Source organism: Rhinopithecus roxellana, chromosome 5 (assembly GCF_007565055.1).
Source record: "Rhinopithecus roxellana isolate Shanxi Qingling chromosome 5, ASM756505v1, whole genome shotgun sequence".
Lineage (NCBI taxonomy): Eukaryota > Metazoa > Chordata > Mammalia > Primates > Cercopithecidae > Rhinopithecus > Rhinopithecus roxellana.
In genome coordinates, this window is record NC_044553.1 from 26,491,279 (window position 1) to 26,511,492 (window position 20,214).

At 43.0% G+C, this 20,214-nt stretch overlaps 1 protein-coding gene across 7 annotated transcripts in view; it reads right to left on the reverse strand.

The window, feature by feature from the left end:
- Positions 1 to 2,364: 2,364 nt before the first annotated feature.
- CHD2 (chromodomain helicase DNA binding protein 2) overlaps positions 2,365 to 20,214 on the reverse strand; it is a 150,633-nt gene continuing 132,783 nt past the window's right edge. For 6 of the 7 annotated variants that reach the window (XM_030930969.1, XM_030930963.1, XM_030930964.1 and 3 more), the window contains 5 exons: positions 18,374 to 18,473; positions 15,934 to 16,147; positions 13,167 to 13,262; positions 10,521 to 10,767; positions 2,365 to 6,010 (listed from right to left, as the gene is read on the reverse strand). In XM_030930969.1, the coding sequence (XP_030786829.1) occupies positions 5,677 to 6,010; positions 10,521 to 10,767; positions 13,167 to 13,262; positions 15,934 to 16,147; positions 18,374 to 18,473 (991 nt within the window). In that variant the 3' untranslated portion in view covers positions 2,365 to 5,676. The remainder of the gene's footprint in view (positions 6,011 to 10,520; positions 10,768 to 13,166; positions 13,263 to 15,933; positions 16,148 to 18,373; positions 18,474 to 20,214) is intronic. The other variant, XM_030930968.1, reaches the window with a different exon arrangement.

A 20,214-nucleotide genomic window follows, 5' to 3' on the forward strand; every position in this document is an offset into this window, starting at 1 on the left:
CAAGCTGCAGCTTTCCAGAAGCCCTGGCCAGTGGGGCTCCACGAGGGCAGCTAGCTTGTCTTACAGGCTCTGGAGTGAGAGGTGCTGGGTCCAGTGCTGACCGGGCCTGCCCTCCAGGCCGGGCAAGAGACTTGGTCTCCCTCAACCTGTCCAGCTGCCCTCTGACTCAACCCTCTCCACCCACTCCCTAGCCAAGGACTGAATGCTGTCTCTTCCAGGTAACGCTTAGGGTTACAAACCTTTTCCTTTCCACTGTGCACTCTCATTTAAAAACCACATGAATCTGGGTGGCTAAGGCAGGCGAATCACGAGGTCAGGAGATCGAGACCATCCTGGCTGACACAGTGAAATCCCGTCTCCACTAAAAATACAAAAAAATTAGCCGGGCATGGTGGCAGGCGCCTGTAGTCCCAGCTACTCGGGAGGCTGAGGCAGGAGAATGGCGTGAACCCAGGAGGCGGAGCTTGCAGGGAGCTGAGATCACGCCACTGCTCTCCAGCCTGGGTGACAGAGCAAGACTCCATCTCAAAAAAGAAAAGAAAAAACAAAACACATGAACCCAGGAAGCTGCCTCCTTCATTTGCAGGTGAAGATGCAAGGTGATCAGCCAACTGAACACAGGGAGGGACCACATGGGGGCAATGCACTGACCTAGGAGGCCCCTTTATAGCCCCCCACGCTCCAAGGGCCACCACAGTGGCTGTGGTTAACAGGGCCTGTGTTTTAGCAACAATTCCTTCTTAGGTCACTAAGGAAATTAAGAGAAAGGTCACGTGTGATGTTCCGTAAGTGGGTATTGTTCTGCCCATCTCTGAGGTAAGAAGCTTTAGGCCATGGACTTGTCCATGTTTCCACACAAAGCCAGACAGCAGGAGGCTCAGCACAAAACCAGGTGGCGTGAGCACATTGTTATCCACCACATCACACATCCGCAGAACTGACCAGAACATCCCCAAGACGTTGAGCCTGGGGAAGGGTCCCACCAGCAGCAACGGGGACAGCTCCTCAATTAGCGCCCAGGTTTCTGCAGGATGGAGTTTTCATTCAATCCAGCCGCACCTTCTCCTCCCCACCGCTCACTGATCAGAAGAAATTCGAGGTAGGCTAGGAGACCAAATGGTTCCCGTAAGATATGATAGAAAGGACTGGTGCACGGGGCTTCAGTGAAGGCAAAACCTTACATCAGAGCTGGTCCTGCTCCTTTAAAAGCCACAGGTTGGAATCTGGAGCTGACTCTGGTCTGGCAAACTATAGGGACATGGGTTTCAGTAAGTGACCTTTCTGTTGGCTCTAATTGAGGAGGGCTTGCCGTGATGCCAGGCATACGAGGCCCCGCCAGGGAGGAGGGAGGAGGCAGGGGCCTTGGGCCGGCCGCTTCCAGTAAAAGGCAGGCGTTTTGGCAGCTGGCAGTTTCAAAGCCTTGTTGCTATTGTAAATCATAATAAGCTGATTATTGCAGTACTTGTTCTTAAAGTTTCCCCAAATCGTTCCAGCTGAGTCATGAGTTACAACATGATTGTGAGTTGTTTCTTTATGGGCACGAAGAGCCCTCAGCTTGTCTTCGTCTTTCTCAAGAATTACGTGAACTAAAAATCCCAGCCTCCGGCTCCAGCACAGGCCAGGCCTGGCAAGGGCCCCTGCATCCAAGTCCCCTGGGCTGACAGAGCAGTCACAGGAGTTGACCCCTCTGAGTAGACACATGGCTTATTTGGTATCAAGATTTAAGAGCTTCACAGGGATTTAGTTTAGTCTCAAAGTCACCAAAACATTAGTGAAAATCGTGGATCTGGGCAAACTTCAACCCCTATTCAGAGATCTCCGCCCGCAGGCTGTGCTACCCTTCCTCTGTCTGGGCTGCGCCAGAGGTGGGCCTGCCCCTGAGCCAGAATGCTAGAGCTAACGTGTCAGTGTTTCCATTATAAAATGCCACCCCCCGACCCCATCTGTTAAATTACCCTCAAAGTTACAGGCTGGCAGACAGTGTTATTTCCTTCAGGGTAGAGGGGGTGGCCCCGCTAGGTCTCCCTGGATCCTCCCAGGCAGGACTAACCCACAGGAATTAACTACGTTTCGGCAACTTAGGGTCCTCCCTCAAGTGCAGACCTGTGGGCCATGGCCTGGAGTCGGCCAGGGAGCTGTTCACCTCAGCAATGGCATACTCAGGAATAGCTTAGATACCTGTGGTGTTAAGGCTTGTACGTGACAATGCAACTGCTCCTGGATAGAGGGAAATGCAACTTTAAAAGGCTCCACTTCACAAGCTGTCAAAAAATCTGGATGGATGTGACCCAGCAACCGAGGGGAGGGAGAAAAGGAGGTATCTCTAGTCACACAGCTCACACCACAATGCAATGCAACGTGTTAGCCCAATTCTAAAAATCCTCAGTAACACTTTTTAATATACAAGAATCAAAAGTACAGCAGTTTTACAATGTAGGAAAATTTAATACATACTATATAAACAACATTATTTACATCAGAAATCACTAGGACAGTGGCATTTTTCACAAATATAAATTAATTACTGTTTAGTCAACAGGTTTTAAAAGTCCACAATTTTACAATAAAGAAAAACCATCTGTCCCCAGATGAGTGGGGCACAGATGGCCTAAAGCAGCCTGGACCCTTGGCATGGCTCCCCTCGCCCAACGTGGCAGCCCTCAGAGGAGCCGGAAGACCGCTGGTGCTGGGCCTGGGCTGCTGCTCCTGCTGACAAGTGGATTTTGGTCTGTAGGATTTCAGTATCATTATGTGACTTCCTAAATAAACCTTGTTTGCACCGTGAGGACTGATGCAACTTTCAGACACACCAGGCCAGAATGTCTGCAGCACAGCGTGCAAAGTGTTTGGGCTTCCCTTTGAAGGGCTAAGGAATGACTGAAGGAGAGCGAGCCCCGGGCTCTGCTGGCACCTGTCTGTCCGGCTCTGAAAGACCACAGTGATTAGCTTGGGGTTTCATGTGGCCCTTTTCTAAGGCCATAGTGTATCATGTCAACCCTTATTCACGTGCAGGTTTTAGGTGATGCTAAATCCCTCTTCCTCAACCCCTGTTATTTCTATCAACAATGAAATCTTTCAAAGCCAGGCTCCAGGGAATACCATCCTCACAGATTCCTGGGGCAGCTTCCCCCATTCACAAGTGAGAGAATTTACCTGTGCAAATTTGTTTTTTATTTAAGCATATAATATTCATATTGGTTTAAATCGATGAAGAAATGCTTCCTTTTTCCCAACACACTCTTCAAACATACTTCAGCACCTAAAACAGTTGTCTAATGGGGACACTGTAATTTTACAATCAATGTAACACTGATCTGGCCGATACTGCCTTTTGCTACTTCATATGGCACAAACAGTCAGTCCTGAATGTGAACAAAAGGAAGTTCCTTTTTCCTCATAAGACATCTTTGGGCATAACTCACATCTCCTATCAGCGACTCGAGAGAAGCCCTGATGACTGTGGAAACCCTGATGGAAATGCAGGGCCTCTGGTGACTCCATTGCCCCTCCTTTCATTCCTGGAGGACACGACCCAACTCTCTGCAGGGGCTCATCTCCTTCCCACCCCATCTCCCATTGCTCAAGGGCTTGACAAGCCAACCTAACCTTCCTCTTTGGCTTGGGCAAGGCAAACATGGGCTAGAGTCAATATTATCAGCAAGAAGCTCCATCTGTGGTTTCCTTATCACTGTGTGGCCTAAGTGGAGACACATGCCCTGCCCTCTCTACTGAGCATCACAGCAGGCCCTCCATGGGAGGACTGTGGTCAGGTGGCTCATGCAGTCACCAGGGCTTTGCTTCAGGGCATGTGTGCTACAAATCCAGGCTGAACAACCCCAACAACTATGAGGGTTCAGTAAGGGGGGTGGGTCCACTGAGCTCTCAACACAAGCTTTCAGGACCCAGACCCTCATCTGGAAACCGCACAGGCCAGTCCTGCAATGCTGTGTGTAGCAGGAGCAAGGGCCACATCACAGCCACATCTGCTTCATTTGGAGGATACAACGCGGCATGTCTTGGTAAAGGCATTCATGGTGCTGCCCAGAACACCAGCAAGCAATGAAGTCCTCACAAGTTACTTCAGGGAGTTTAACGCTGCACATGCCTAACAGAGGGGTTTTCACCAGCTCTGAGCCTGGACACTTACAGGCACACTCTATGTTCAAGTCAGTTATTCTGTCTCCATCTAGAAAGGCCTTTGGATACTTCAACAATACTGGCAAGCTACACTGAGAATGATAAAACTGAAGGCCCCAGCATCAGTAAATTGAAAACAGCCTGCTTAATTGATGCAACCAACTTGCTTCCTAAACCTGACTCAGTTCAACTCTAGTATGATTCTTACTATCTATAGCTCAAGTCACTGTGTCTTTGGATGCTCCCTGTTTGGGAAAAAGTTTAACTTAGGTCTATACCTGATTATATTCTAAGAGAAACTGAATTCAATTCTAATGATCTCCAACTACAGTAGAAACTTGTTCACCACAGGTACTTATTTCCATCTGCCCACCACATGATGTGTGATTCTGTCCAATCTATTTCTTCAAGCTGTGCAAAGGGAAGGAAAATGCAGCAGGAAGTGTTGACCTAGCCCAATACTGAAAGTTTCCCCCACTTGCTGGCACTACTGAACCCCACATTAGAGGCCTGTTCACTGCCTGCACCAGGACCCCCGCCTTTGTGATTGCCAGCAACAAACTGGTCAGCAGGCCTGCCTCTGCATCCCCTTCTCCAGGTCCTGTAGTTTTCCTTCTCACCATAGGAATCAGAAATCCACCAGGGATTCCAGTTTCCTGGCCACACTACTCCCCACCCTACCCCACCCTACTTCTCACTCAGCCTACTCCCCAGTCAAGTAAGACCCATGCTGGAGTCAGTGTTGCCTAACTCACAGTACTCAAAAGTCATCCAGAGCGACCTACTTTCCCTGGCACAGTGGGGAAAGGAGGCCCACTCTGGAGACCAAACCTCTGAAATGTACAAAGACAGTGTGGGAAAAATTAGTGTTGGCAGAGATAAAGCAGTTGTGGAAGCTGTTGCCCTCTCTCTACTTCCCCACCCCAACCCTGCCCATAGGTTTCACATAATGAGGCTGAGTGTATCATTTCTCCCAAGAACACATGTGAGGGGTGTACCTGCTCCCCTTCAAGTCCTATGCTTGTCCCCACCCACTTGTCCCAACTCCCCACTCCCCATCAGCAGCATCCATCATGTCAGAATGAACCAAATCAACCAAATCACACACTGTAACATCAGGTCCCAGCAGCCTCCATGCACCAGTTCCTGCCCCAGTGACGCACTAAGGTCCTGGGAACACTGATTCTGGCAAGAAAACATTCATGACTCTGAAGATCCCCTATTCCTTGACTGGGGAAACACATCCCAGTGAAGCTGGTATACACAAAGTCAGCTCCTCCTTCAAGTGCCCATCAAAGTGGGAGGCCAGAACTAGGCTGGAATGGAATGGGCTGCCAAAGTGCAGGAGTGGTGACCCAAATCAGAGCTGGACCCAGTGAAAGGCCTCCCATTCCTTGAAGTGCTCCTTCAGCCAGTGAGTTGACAGCAGCAGCGTGTCCGAAACTCCACTTACTGGTCTAGATAACTGGCTACTGTAGGATCAGACCAAAAATATCCACGTGTTTGGTGACTCTTACTCTCTCCTTTATGAGCTGTCCTTTATGTTTTCCGAACATTCCAGTTATAATCTGGGTTGTTTTTCTGTTCTAGTGATCTCTCCAAAGGAGACCTATGATCCAGGGGTGACTTGGAATCATGAGGAGATTTCTGAGAAGGGGGTGAGCGAGGATCTGGGACTGCAGGGTGCAATGGGGGTAGAGGCTGTTTATATTCCCCCAGTTTGTCTGTGTGGAAAGAGCGGTAATGGTCTGAGGGTCCCTGGCCATGGTAGCCCATAGGGGGGCGGTGATCAGACATTCGTCGGAAATCCTGCTGGTGGTAATTTTGAGGCCTAAATTCATCGGATCTCCTCCGCTTGGAGTCATGATGGTGCCTGAAATAGAGATGCAAGAATTAGTCGAAAGACTGAAGCCAAATTCTCATCCACTTCTCTTCACCACCCACTTGGCTCTTCCTCATATACTCATATTCAAGGACACTTACAAACGGACTCAAGGACAAATGCTCACATTATCAGGAATCAAAAACATTAATAACAAAGAGTCATTTTACACTTACTAGCATAACACATCCTATGAAATAAGCCTCAAGTGTGCAGTGGTACAGTACACACTTGAAAAATCACTGATGGCTTTGCAAACTCACTCCCTTTAGGAAAAATCTGGTAAGATCCATAAACATTTCCATATTCCTGGACCCAGCCCATGAGAAAAAGAGCCACAGAAATTATTTTGTAAGTTATTAATAACACCATCAACCTAAATATGCAACAAGTAAGTGACTAGTTAATAAAATTCTCTTAAAAATCAACTCAGTGTGAACAGTATTAAAATTTTTAGCTTGGACCATGGTAAACTACTCATGATACCATTAAAAAAGGAACTAGTAAAACTCAACAACAAAAACAAACAACCCAACTCAAAAACAGGCAAAGGATTTGAACAGACATTTCTCCAAAGAAGATATACAAATGGCCAAAAAAACCATGAAAAGATGCTCAATATCATTAATCATTAGGGAAATGCAAATTCAAGCCCACAATGAGACTACTTCACACCCATCAAGATGGCTATACTCATTAAAAAAACAAAAACAGGCCGGGCGCGGTGGTTCAACCCTGTAATCCCAGCACTTTGGGAGGCCGAGATGGGCGGATCACGAGGTCAGGAGATCGAGACCATCCTGGCTAATACGGTGAAACCCCGTCTCTACTTAAAAAAAAAAAAAAAAACTAGCCGGGTGAGGTGGTGGGCGCCTGTAGTCCCAGCTACTCGGGAGGCTGAGGCAGGAGAATGGCGTAAACCCGGGAGGCTGAGCTTGCAGTGAGCCGAGATCAGGCCACTGCACTCCAGCCTGGGTGACAGAGCGAGACTCTGTCTCAAAAACAAAACAAAACAAAACAAAAAAACAAAAAAAAAAACAGGAAGTAAGTGTTGGCAAAGATAAGGAAAACCTTCAACTCTTATACATTGCTAGTAGGAATGTAAAATGGTTCAGCCATCGTAGAAAACATTTTGATGTTTCCTAAAAATGTAAAGAATATGACTAACAATTCCACTCCTAGGTCCATATCCAAAACTAAAAACAGGTAGTCAAGTACCTGTATACCAATCTTCACTGCAGCATTATTCACAATAGCCCAAAGATGGAAACAACTCAAATGTCCATCAACAGATGAGTGGATAAACAAAATGTGGTATATCCATACAATGAAATATTATTCAGCCATAAGATGGAATGAGTACTGATGAATGAACCCTACCATGTGAATGAAGCTTGAAAACATTATGCTAAGTGAAAGAAGCTAGACACAAAAAGTCACATATTGTATGATTCTTTCTATATGAAATGTCTAGGATAGGCAAATCTAGGGAGACAGAATGCAAACTGGTGGTTGCCAGAGGCTGGGGAGAGGGAATAATGGGGAAGGATTATTTAATGGTTATAGAGTTTTCTTTGAGTGATGAAAGTGTTTTGGAACCAGACAGAAGTGGTGGCTGCCCAATATTATAAATGCACTAAGGTCATTCAATTGTTCGCTTTAAAATAGTTCCTTTAAGTAATATGAATTTCACCTCAATGCAAGAAAGAGAGGGAGGAAGAATTGAGCAACTTCAAGTTCCAGTCAAAATGGAACAACAGGGACTAGATTTACCCTCCTGCCTGAAACAGCCAAAAGGGACAAAACGTATAGAACAGTGGTTTTCAAGACACCAGACATCAGGCAATGAACAGTGATCTCTGAGGAATGGACACTAATGAAAAGAGCCTTTTAACTGCTCCTGCTCACTATCATGAGATAGTCCTCAATCTGTGACACAGGAAGAAGGAAACCCAGAAAGACACCAGTTGGCTTCCCAAGGTGAGGGATGGGGAACCAAGGTGGCCAGAGTTCATAGGACATGGCATGAGAGTAAACAGCTCTGCAGAGAAAGAAGTTTGAAGATCTACAGAGGATTCCCAAGTATACAGCTGAATACTGCTTAGGATGTGCATGTGGGGAAACTACCCAAGGCCTGGGAAAAAAACACCCAAAAAGACTAAAGATAATAGTGCCCTGTGCTCACAAAGAACTGGCATCATGCCTGTTGCCACCAGTCACACCAAAGACCTCCAGATTCAAAAGGCACTGGTGATATGGTTTGGGTATGTGTCCTCTCCAAATCTCATGTTGAAATGTGACCTCCAATGTTGTAGTGGGAGGTGTTTGGGCAGATCCCTCATAAATGGCTTGGTGCTGTCCTTGTGATAATGAGTGAGTTCTCTGAGTTCATGTGAGAGCTGGTGCTTTAAAAGAGGCTGGCACCTCCTCCTCTCTCTCTTGCTCCCTCTTGCCATGGGACACCTACTCCCACTTCACCTTCCACCATGAGTAAAAGCTCCCTGAGGCCTCTCCAGAAGCCAACCAGATGCTGGTGCTATGCTTGTACAGCCTGCGGAACTGTGTGCCACAGAGAACTCTTTTCTTTATAAATTATCCAGCCTCAGGTATTCCTGCAAAACAGACTAACGCAATTGGGTAGAGTGCAATGAGGGTCCTCACCTTGGGGGTGGGCAATCATTAGCCCTTGACTGAGCAATGCTCTGGTTCTACCTAACGAATCTTAACAGCAAGACCTGAAAGAAGGAAACTGCTTCCAAATAACCTGCAACTCATAACAAAGCTGCAAAATACTTACAGGAATACAGAAATATCCAGCACCCAATAACATAAATGTTACATCTGTCATCTGACCAAAAATTACTAGGCATGGAAAGCACCAGGGAGCAAGACCCACAGTGAGGAGGTATCAACTGAAACTGACCCAGGTGGTAAGATTCACAGACACGGACATCAAAACCATCGTTACATCTGTGTTCCAGGTTTTAAAAGGTTAGAGACAGAACATATATATATATAAAAAATATGTGTGTGTGTATATATAATATATATATAGACCCAAATACAACTTTCTGAACTTTTAGAGATAGAACTACAATGTATAAAATGCAAAGTACACTGGATGGGCCTCACAGCAGTCTTGACATTGCAAAGGAACGTATTAGTGAACTTGAAGAGGTAGCAATAGAAACTATCCACAATGAAACACAGAGAAAGCATAATTTTTAAAAAGTCAACAGAATACAAGTGAGCTGTGAGACAACTTCAAGCAAGCTAATACAGGTGTAATGAGAATCTCCAAAGAAGGAGAGCGAGTGGGGGGTCAGAAAAAATATTTGAAAGATTGTAAACAAATTTTATGGAAACAATAAACCTACAGATCCAAGAAGTTCAAAAATTTCCAAGCACAAGAAACCAAGGAAAAATACACCAAGGCACATCATAATCAGTGATTTTTTTAAAAGGAACATTACGTAAAGACGAACAAAGATAAGGATGACAGATTTTTCATCACAAAACAATGCAAGTACATAGCAGAGGTATATCTTTAAAGTACTGAAAGAAACTGTAAAAATAAAAATGTATACTCAGCAAAAACTGCTTTCAAAAATGAAGGCAAAATACATTTTCAGGCATACATACAAACACTGAAAGAATTTATCACCAGCAGAAAAAGTCCTTCAAGCAAAAGAAAAGTGAAACCAAAGAGAAATACAGACCTACTAGAGGAATTCAGGGCAAGTGCCCACTGGGTCCAGACAACAGAGAAGGGTGGGAGTGAGGGGCAGACTCCTAAGAAGGTGGCGGTTACTCAGCTACAGCTCTCTGCTAATGCAGCCTGCTGTTACCAGTTCTTCCAAAAACAAAGCAGGACTTTGAGACATGTATATGAAATTTTCCCACTTTAAATTCAAGGTACAGTGCAAATGATGCACATCATCAGCCCAGGGAAAACCAAAGCTGCTATGAGGTTAAATTATCCAAGATTTGAAATTAGGATATACAGATAAAACCTCTTTAACCCTCCCTGGACTTGCTACTCTTACAATGTAAAGCTCTGACTCATTGTACTACCGGTGGTATTGTACTGAAGGAAAGAGGGTGCAGCTTCGAAAGGCTTCAACTCTTCAATTATGGGCTCGTGGCAGGTAAGGACCACGGGTTGGTACCCATCTTGGGATCCCTGACACCTAGTGTGGCTGACAGCCTCGCACAGAGCTTAATACTTTTGGTTGCTGACTCCAACATTTTATGGCGACCACTTGACTTGATTTCCTCAGAAGACGGCAGAAAACTCTTTTCCTTCACAGGTGAAATGTGCTCCCTAGGACCCAGAAAATAAAACATAAAACCTATAACTAAGACATGGGATTCCCTGTGGCTGACACATGATGAGATCCAGTCATTTCATAGATAAACACATTCATGTATACGTCACTTTCTCCCTAGAAACAGCTCCTGGCAAAGGTGGGCACCTGGTGTCTCACAGCCTTTCGCATACCTGTCATAATAATCTCTGTGTCCCCGGTGGTCTCGGTCACTGCTGTACTGGTCATAAGGCCTCTTTCTGGACATGTTGTTGGGTCGATAGCTTCCAGAACGGTGGGCATCCATATGTCGCCGGTCCCCATAATGGTGGTCTTTGTACCAGTGCTGCTCATACTGATGGTGCCTGTCGCTTCCCCATGGTGGATTGTTGTTGCCACCACCATAGTTGAACTTTCTTTCCCTCTGCCAGTCTCCTCGATCTGCAGGAAAAGAAAAGAATGATCTGACAACTGCAAGAAATGGGCGAATTTCACTTTCACTACAATTTTTTTTTTTTTTTTTTTTTTTTTTTGGAAATAGAGTCTTGCTCTGTTGCCCAGGCTGGAGTGCAGTGGCACGATCTTAGATCACTGCAACCTCCACCTCTTGGGTCAAGCAATTCTCCTGCCTCAGCCTCCCGAGTAGTTGGGACTACAGGCACCCGCCACCATGCCTGTCCAATTTTTGAATTTTTAGTAGAGACAGGGTTAAACCAGGTTGGCTAGGCTGGTCTCGAATTCCTGACCTCAGGTAATCTGCCCGCCTCAGCCTCCCAAGATGCTGGGATTACAGCTGTGGGCCACCACGCCCAGCTTTATTTTTTACTTTTATTTTCTTCCATACCAATCTTCTCTGTATTGTTCCAATTTTCTTAGGTATGCTGCTGAAATAAGCACTACTTTGCTGAAGTTCCAAATGAAAGTCTGACACATGTTATAAACAGACATTAAATTTCTTTCTTCTTGGTCTTGTTGCTGCTAACATATCAGTAATGACTCCTAAACATTCTTTCCAACAAGATTTTAAGGCAAAATTTACTACTCCTCTCCTTCTGAAATTTTAAGAACTACCGCTTTTCACTCTCCATACCTGTTTAACCTTCCAATCTGTGGCAAACTCTTAACATTGAAACCAAACTAATTCAGAAAATGATACTGCTGAGTTTCACAGCTGCAAGGTAATATCCTCTGGTTATACATCTAATGTTTATTTCACCTGCTGGTACCTGCTGTGCCTGATCTCTGAAAATCTCTCCAGACTACACTCACTGATTCTATTATTCTTCCCTATTCTGCACACACACAAAAATGGACCTCCTCCTATAAAAAAGTAATTTCTCTAACTTTGAGCTTGGATCAGTGTCTGTCTCTTAAGGATAAGGCCAAACCATAATCCTTTTAACTTCTGTAGCCTGCCTTTTCTCCTAAGGAAAAGAATCATACTCACTTGAATCAGAAAACGTAGTGAGGACACAGAAGTCCAGGGATGGAGAGTTAAATTGTGGCTACCAAAATATCATGTCCACCCAGAGCCTGTGAGTGTGAAAAAATTTTACCTAGGTCTTTGCAGATGTAATTAAGTTAAAAATCTCTAGATGGGATCACCCTGAATTTAGGTTGGGCTATAAATTCCAGGACAGGCATCCTTTCAAAATAAAGGCAGAGGGAGATATGACAGGCTATGCATAGGAAAGGCTATGCAAAGATGGAGGCAGAAATTGGCGTGATGCACTTATGAGTTAAGAACACCAAGAACTGCTGGTAGCCACCAGAAGGCAAAAGAGAGGCATGGAACAGATTCTCCCTTGGAGCCTCCAGAAGGAACCAACCCTACTGACTGATTTTTAGACTTCCTGGTCTCCAGAAATGTGAGAAAAGAAAGGTTTGATGTTTTAAGCCACCTAGTCTGTGGTACTTTGTTATATACAGCCCTAGGAAACTAATACAGAGGACTAACCAAAAGGAACCTATGACCTCACGGAAAAATCCATCTTCTGTCTATAATTATGTTAAGATCAAAGACATGCTACCAAATAAATGTCTCTACTCATTTTGCTGGCCTTCTAGCTTTTTTCTACAGAGTTGAGGAATAACACCATTAAGGAAGTGCCCAGCTTAGAAACTGATAGCATTAATATGATGTACAGTCAACCAGTGGCTTAAATTCATTGCTGATCTGGGTAAATCAGATGAGAGTACCACAAAGTAAAAAACTTTTGACTATTCACCCTAAGAATTAACAAATAACATCAAAAAGAGACACCTTCTAAACATGCAAAGGATCACTTGAAGATGGCTTCAAATCAAATGAGATTTCTAACAGGATATCAATATCTGTGGTTTTGTAGAGATGTTTAAAACTCAAGCTAATTCATTGTTTCCAGAGTAAATCAAACAGATTTTCTTTCTTCTTAAACTTTCTGTGAGGTAAATCACAGGTTACAAAGTATTGAGCTATTAAAAAGATGGGTGAGGAATCCAAAGTTTAAATAAAAGAATGCATTTAGTAAGAAGTTATTTTAAAGGATTCAGAATATAAAGTAAGTGACATCGTATGAAAAACACAGAAACAGCCTAATACTAGAAAAAAGCCAGTATAACTAATGCAACTAGGTCTAAGAGCAGGGAAACATTTCCCAGTCATTCTGCAAAGTCATTAACTGTTTTTCCCTCAACAAAATGGTGATGAAATAATTTTGAACTCAGATTTTTAAGATTACAGAACATAGAACTTATGCATCCAGGCAAGGTAGCATGTAGCAGAATTACATCCTGCCAAAAACAATGAGAAAGGGAAGATTTAAAAGAACGTGTTTAAGGCCAGGCACAATGGCTCACACCTGTAATCCCAGCACTTTGGGAGGCCGAGGCGAATGGATCACTTGAGGTCAGGAATTCAAGACGAGCTTGGCCAGCATGGTGAGACCCTGTCTGTACTAAAAATAGAAAAAAAAAAAAAAAAAAATTAGCCCGGCATGGTGGTGTGTGCCTGTAATCCCAGGTACTTGGGAGGTTGAGGCAGAAGAATTGCTTGAACCCGGGAGGTGGAGGTTGCAGTGAGCCAGATCGTGCCGCTGCACTCCAGCCTGAGTGACGGAGACAGACTCCATCTCCTCCAAAAAAAAAAAAAAAAAAAGTTAAAGGCATCAAAGAGCAGCTAAGGCAATGAGGACTAGAAGGACTAAGATTCCACAGAGCAGAAAACCTCAGAGATAAGAGATGACTTCTGTTACCACTGAAGAGATCTGTGATCCTGAGCACCAGCAAGAGGCTAAGGATCTGGGTCTTTCCCAGGCACGGACCACTGCTGGAGGAACAGAGAACCTGCAGAGTGGGTTTCCAGATTATTTTTGAAAAGGTTATAGCAATTCACTTTCTTAGCAATTGGTGTGTATTTCCCTTTTCAATTTTTGATGATCTGAATGGGTAAAAAAAAATTGGTTAACCTATTGTTACTTTAATTTATATTTCCCTAGTAGCAAGGTTGGTCATCTTGTCATATTGGCCATTTGAATTTTCTCTTTTATATGAACTAATTCATAACTTTTGCTCATTTTGTTTTAAAACAATGGATAAGCTCTACAGAGTTAACTTTTTCTAATCGAATTTCCAAAATTTTAATTCAATATGGATTCCTTTGAGTTTTGTTTCAAAACTGCAATTTTTGTTTTGTTTTGCTTTGTTTTGAGACAGTGTCTCACTCTCTCGCCCAGACTGGAGTGCAGTGGTGCAATCCTGGCTCACCACAACCTCTACCTCCCAGACCTAAGAAATTCTCCCACCTCAGCCTGCCAAGTAGCTGGGACTACTACACCATTATGCCCAGCTAATTTTCGCACTTTTTAGAGATGGAGTCTATGTTGCCCAGGCTGTAAAAAATTTTTAATTGACAATTAAAAATTGTATATATTTATCGATTACAACGCAATTTTTAAAATACATATACATTATGGAATGGCTGAATCAGCCTAAGTAACATATGCACTACCTCACGCACTTATTTTTTGTGGCAAGAACACTTAAAATCTCCTAGTAATTTTCAAAAATATAATACATTAACTACAGTCACCATGTTGCACAACAGATTTCTCAACTTATTCCTCATATCTAACTGAAATTTTATCTCTGTTGTTAATGTCTTTCCAATTCTCCCCTGACCTCCAACCTTGGTAACTACTGTTCTACTCCCTGCTTCTATGAGTTTGACTTTTTCAGATTCCATATATAAGTGAGAATATGCAGTTTTTCTCTTTCTGTGCCTCTCTTATTTCACTTAACATAAATGTCCTCCAGATTCATCCATGTTGTTGCAAACGACAGGATTTCCTTCTTTTTAAAGCTGAATACTATTTGATTGTGTATATATACATTTTCTTTATCCGCTCATCTGCTGATGAACACTTAGGATGATTCCATATCTTGGCTATCGTAAATAATGTTGCAATGAATATGTAAGTGCAGGTATTTCTTCAACATAACTAATTTCATTTTCATTGAATGTATACCCAGTAGTGGGACTACTGGATAATATGGTAGTTCAATCTGTGATTTTTCTGAGGCATCTCTACATTGTTTTCCATAATGGCTGTACTAACTTACATTCCCACCAACAATGTGCTAGGTTCCCTTTTCTCCACATCCGTGGCAACCCTTATCTTTTGACTTTTTGGTAATAGCCATCCTAACAACAAATGTGAACTGGTATCATGGTTTTAATTTGCATTTCCCTGATGATTAGTCATGTTGAACATTTTTTCATATACCTGTTGGCCATTTGTATGTCTTCTTTTGAGAAATGTCTATTCAGGTCCTTTGCCCACTTTTCAATCGAGTTTGCCTTCTTGCTACATAAGGAGTTGAGTTCCTTACACAGTTTGGATATTATCCCCTTATCAGATGTATGGTTGGTAATATTTTCTCCCCTTACATAAGACTGTCTCCTCACTCTACTGATTGCTCATTTTTCTATTGTTATTGTTTTGTTCTCAATTTACAAGAGCTCTTTGAATATTAGCAGTTTTAATCATTTAACTGCCATACAGAATGTAAACTTCTCCCTCGGTCTTTTTCGTCTGTTCACGTTAGCTGGGTTCTTCTTAATCTGAAGCTTAAATAATAGTCCTGGGGCCAGGTGCAGTGGTTCATACCTATAATCCCAGCATTTTGGGAGGCTGAGGTGGGCAGATCACATGGGGCCAGGAGTTTGAGACCAGCCTGGCCAACATGGCAAAACCCTGTCTCTACTAAAAATTTAACAATTAGCCAAGCGTGGTGGTGCACATCTGTAATCCCAGCTACTCAGGAGGCTGAGGGACGAGAATCGCCTGAACCCAGGAGGTGGAGGTCGCAGTGAGCCACTGCACTCCAGCCTGGGTGACAGAGCGACACTCAGTCTCAAACAAACAGACAAAAAAATTGGGGGGATCTTTATTTCATGCTTTCTCTCATTAAGAAAAGAGAGGACAATAAAGTGTAAGAAAAGAGAGGACAATGAAGTGTTAGAAGAAAATAAAGCACAACAGTCCAGCCACTGTCTTTGGAAAATGAAACGGCTGTGAATTTTTTATTTTTTGGCACCTCTTTTAAAAACTCCACTTAATGACCTACCTGCATTACTGAAGTGTCTCTTGTTGGGGTGATTGTAGTTATCTCTTGGGTGTCCATGCATCTGTGGGCCATGGGAGGCAGGCAAATGAGGCTTCTGAGGGTGAAGGTTGTGTGAGGTATGGGACTGAGATATCAGAGAGTCCCGGCTGGAGCCTGAGGCCTCTGGACGAAATGGTTTCTTACCCCCAGTCACGTCATCTTTCTTCTTTTGCTCCTAAAGAGTAAAAGGAAACCAAAGAAGCTCAAGATCCCAGGCTTAATTCCCCAGAGAAGAATAAAGGCTATCACCTCTAAATAGCTCCCTCTTGTCCTTCTTAACTTTTGAACTGCCGTTCATTTCCTACCTAACCAAAAAATGCTCATAAATTCCACTGTTAGGCTATTTGCTGGGGGAACTCAGTGGAATTTATGCTGAGTTTGACCATCACTGCTAAGTACCTGCAAGAATACATGCATACACCGCTAGATGTCACTGTACAGGGCACTGTACAGGTGCCTAGGCTGCTGGCACTCTCGGAGGATCATCTTGGACCATGTAAAGCCAAGACTACCAACTTTCCAAGGCTAACCGCAACAAAAAACCCTCCACTGTTCAGTGGGAACTAACTCCTACACCAAAGTTGTCAAGCTAAATATCTGAATGTTCGAGTAACATTACTCCTTATCACACAAGTCAAATGTTTGATATAAAAAAAAAAAATCACAAAATAAAAAAAAAAAGTGACCTAAAACCTAACCAGCAAGGGAATTACTGTTAATAATTTGGCACATATTTTTTAAGCTTATTTTTGTATTTATATAGAGGTTTTTAAACAAAAATATTTGGCATTCATTTTTCACTTAATGTGTAAGTCTTTCCATGTAAATACTTATTTCTACAATATTATGTTTAATGATTGATTAGTACTTCCCAATATGGATGTATCATGAACTACTGAGTTTTGTTTTTTGTTTTTTTGAGACAGAGTCTCACTCTGTTGCCCAGGCAGGCATTCAGTGATGCAATCTCAGCTCACTGTAACCTCTACCTCCTGGTCTCATGCAATCCTCCCACCTCAGCCTCCTGAGGGGCTGGGGCTACAGGCATGTGCCACCATACCCAGCTAATATTTGTAGTTTATGTAGAGATGAGGTTTCATCACGCTGGACAGGCTGGTCTTGAACTCTTGGCCTCAAGTGATCCACCCCCGCCTCAGCCTCCCAAAGTGCTAGGATTACAGGCATGAGCCACCATGCCTGGACACACTGAATGTATTTCTTATTGCTGGGCTTCCAAGTAATTTCCATTATAAACATGTTTAAATCTCTATCTCCTTCTCAAACTAAATTCCTGGAAGCAAAACTGCATGCTTTAGTCTTAATAAATCTTGCTGAATTCTCCTCCAGAAAGGTTGTGACAATGTATACTCCCACTATTAGGATACCACCATTTTTGTTATTCAACTTATACTCATTTCTGATCCCTAAATGAATGAAGTCTTTCATTATTATGTGTCCAACCTCAGTCCCTCTTCCTAATTTTCACTCCCTTCTAAAGGGCCTTTCCTACCTATTTCATTCCCTCCAGGGCCTTTCCTGACTATCCTTTTATAGACTTTTTATAATGCTTATTAGTATATGATTCCTGTATGTTACTGCTATAACATATTCTTCCATGTAAAATTAAATTATAAACTACTTGAGGGTGCTGCTTCACAGGCCAACACAGCACTGGGCACAGCGTAACAAATACTCCTGAGTGCCTCCCTGTCCCCAGCACCATTCTATTCTATTCTATGTGCTGAGGACATAGCAGTAGATGAGAGACACAAAATCTCTGCCTTCATGGAGCTGACACATTAGTGGAGGTGGTATTTAATGCTCACAGATTGAACCAAATGTCCAACTTGGGTACAGCCCATGTGGCGAGTCAGCAGATATGCAAATGGGCACACCTACACAAGGAGCATTGCCTCTGCAGCCTCCTCCATTTCACTTTTGCACCTATCCCCCTACTCCAAAGGAGAGGCAACTTCTAAGCACCTCTCACAAGTGAATAGCAGGACCCCTTCCATACAAAAGCTGGAAGGACACCAAGCAGATGGTCCAGAAAAGAAGAGAAAAAGTATTTTCTGCCCGCCACCCTATTACTTCCTAGGAGCCACATTTATAAGCTACCATAAGACATGTACAGAAGAAAAATGCACATGGAAGAAAAAACCTGGTGAACAAATGATTCTAGGACATAAAAACACAGGGTAAACACTCTTTGTCAGAATTTCAACAATGTTAGGCTCCAATGCATCGGCTATTTCACCCATCTGGTCTTATTGTTTGACTATTAGCACCAGCAATAACCCATGATTCTGTGACTATCTTCCTGTGGAAAAACAATAATTAAGAGATTTTTCTGTGGAGTTGGTATTTGTTTGTATGAATTAGGATTGCATTTGTACTTTACCTCCTCTTCTTGAGACCTTTTCTTATGAGCCATCTTGTATAACTTATGCAGTTTTCGAGCATCAAATTCTGTAAACTTGGAAACAAAAATCCATAAGTTCCTAAAAAGAAAAATGAACAGTTCTGGTGAATTATAGAATTAGAAAAGCAATTTTTTATTATCTTCATGGATGGCAAGCTAATAAATTTTGCTGTGGTATATTCCCTAAGCATAGAAATTAAATTACAGAAATATTATTTCAAGTGTTTGCGTTAATAATACAGTAAGTCTAACTTAATGTTGTCAATAGGTTCTTGGAAACTGCAACTTTAAGTGAAACAAAATCAATTTTTTTTTCTCATCAATGTTACAATGAAACAAAGCTGAAGGAAACAATGTTATCTGAGGACTTACTGTACACCTTTATATGGTTCTGCCAAAATAGTATGACAGAGGGATTTAGAGACTAAGGCTCTGTCAGTACCTAAAACTCTTCTGAATTTATATCACTGACACCCCGGACTCCAGTCCTTTAAGCTTTCCTTCATTTTCTGGACTCTACCACAAATCCATCAGCACGACTATCTCCCAGGTTGTGGCCTCCATTCAGTCAGTCATCTCTGTGTTACTGCCCCTCCTTCCTCCCAGTTGTCGCCACCATGACCTTTCATTTATTCCTTAAAACTCTCAGTGACTTCTTCCCTCCAATTCCATTATGTTCACCCTAGCATGGTGTTTCTGCACAACAGGGGAATGATATGATGAAATGGGTGTTTAGAAAGAGTAAGCACAGGTAGTCAGAGTGAGCGCCATAAAGGAGTCGCATATCTTCTCAAACTTCCTAACAGGTAGTTTCACCATGGCTTGCTGCTGACAGGACACCTGTACAGGCTTCCTAACTAGAAAGCCTGCTGCATCAGGTGAAGAGCCACTTACCTTCCTGTCTAAAGCCTCCTATAAAGAGCTTCAGTCTTTTTAACAAACTCTCTTTAAACCCTAAACACCACCCAGTCCCCTCCCTGACCCACTTTCAAGTCTTTGCTGAAGCCTGAGAATTCTGTTCATCTCAGCAATTCAACTCAGGTCATGTACACTCAGTTCAAGTGCGCCTGCCTGCCTCTCAGAAGACCTTCCTTCCTGACTACTCTTCACGCACTTCCTTCTCAGCCCTTCCACTCTATCTGGCCTTGCATTTGCTGCCTCATGATGAACAGTTTCTCCGGAGGCTTGCCTTGTACTACTTTTTTGACTTGTAAAGGGTGAAGACCTTATAAACTACTGCTAGCCAAGATCACAGTGCCTGGCACATTTAAAAATGAGTCTGTTCAGTGGGATGACCTTTTGCTATCTTCTAGTCAGTGTTAAATTTAAAAGGAAAAAAAAAAAAAAAAGGCCAGATGCCCGCTAGGTAAAGAAAGAAGCTGGTAACAGTGTTAAGGTGAAAAAAGTACCATTTTGAAAATGAAATTTTTTTTATAGGGGTGAAGCATGCTGTGGACACCATCATGCAGAAGTTTTCTTAAATCCACTTTTCACTCAAAAACCAGTCCTCTGAGATTGGACATATTATACAAAGATAATCACATCATCCATGAACTATACAAGTTCAAAATAACTGTGGTTATGTACAAACAAGCACATGTACCCTCTGAGTCTAAAATAAAATAAAAACGAAGTAACTGTGATTAATGGAAAGAGATTTAATGTTACAACTGCCTTTTAGAATTTCCAGCCATGACTGGGCGCAGTGGCTCATGCCTGTAATCCCAGCACTTTGGGAGGTCAAGGCAGGCGGATCACCTCAGGTCAGGAGCTCAAGAAGAGCCTGGTCCACATGATAAAACCCCATCTCTACTAAAAAT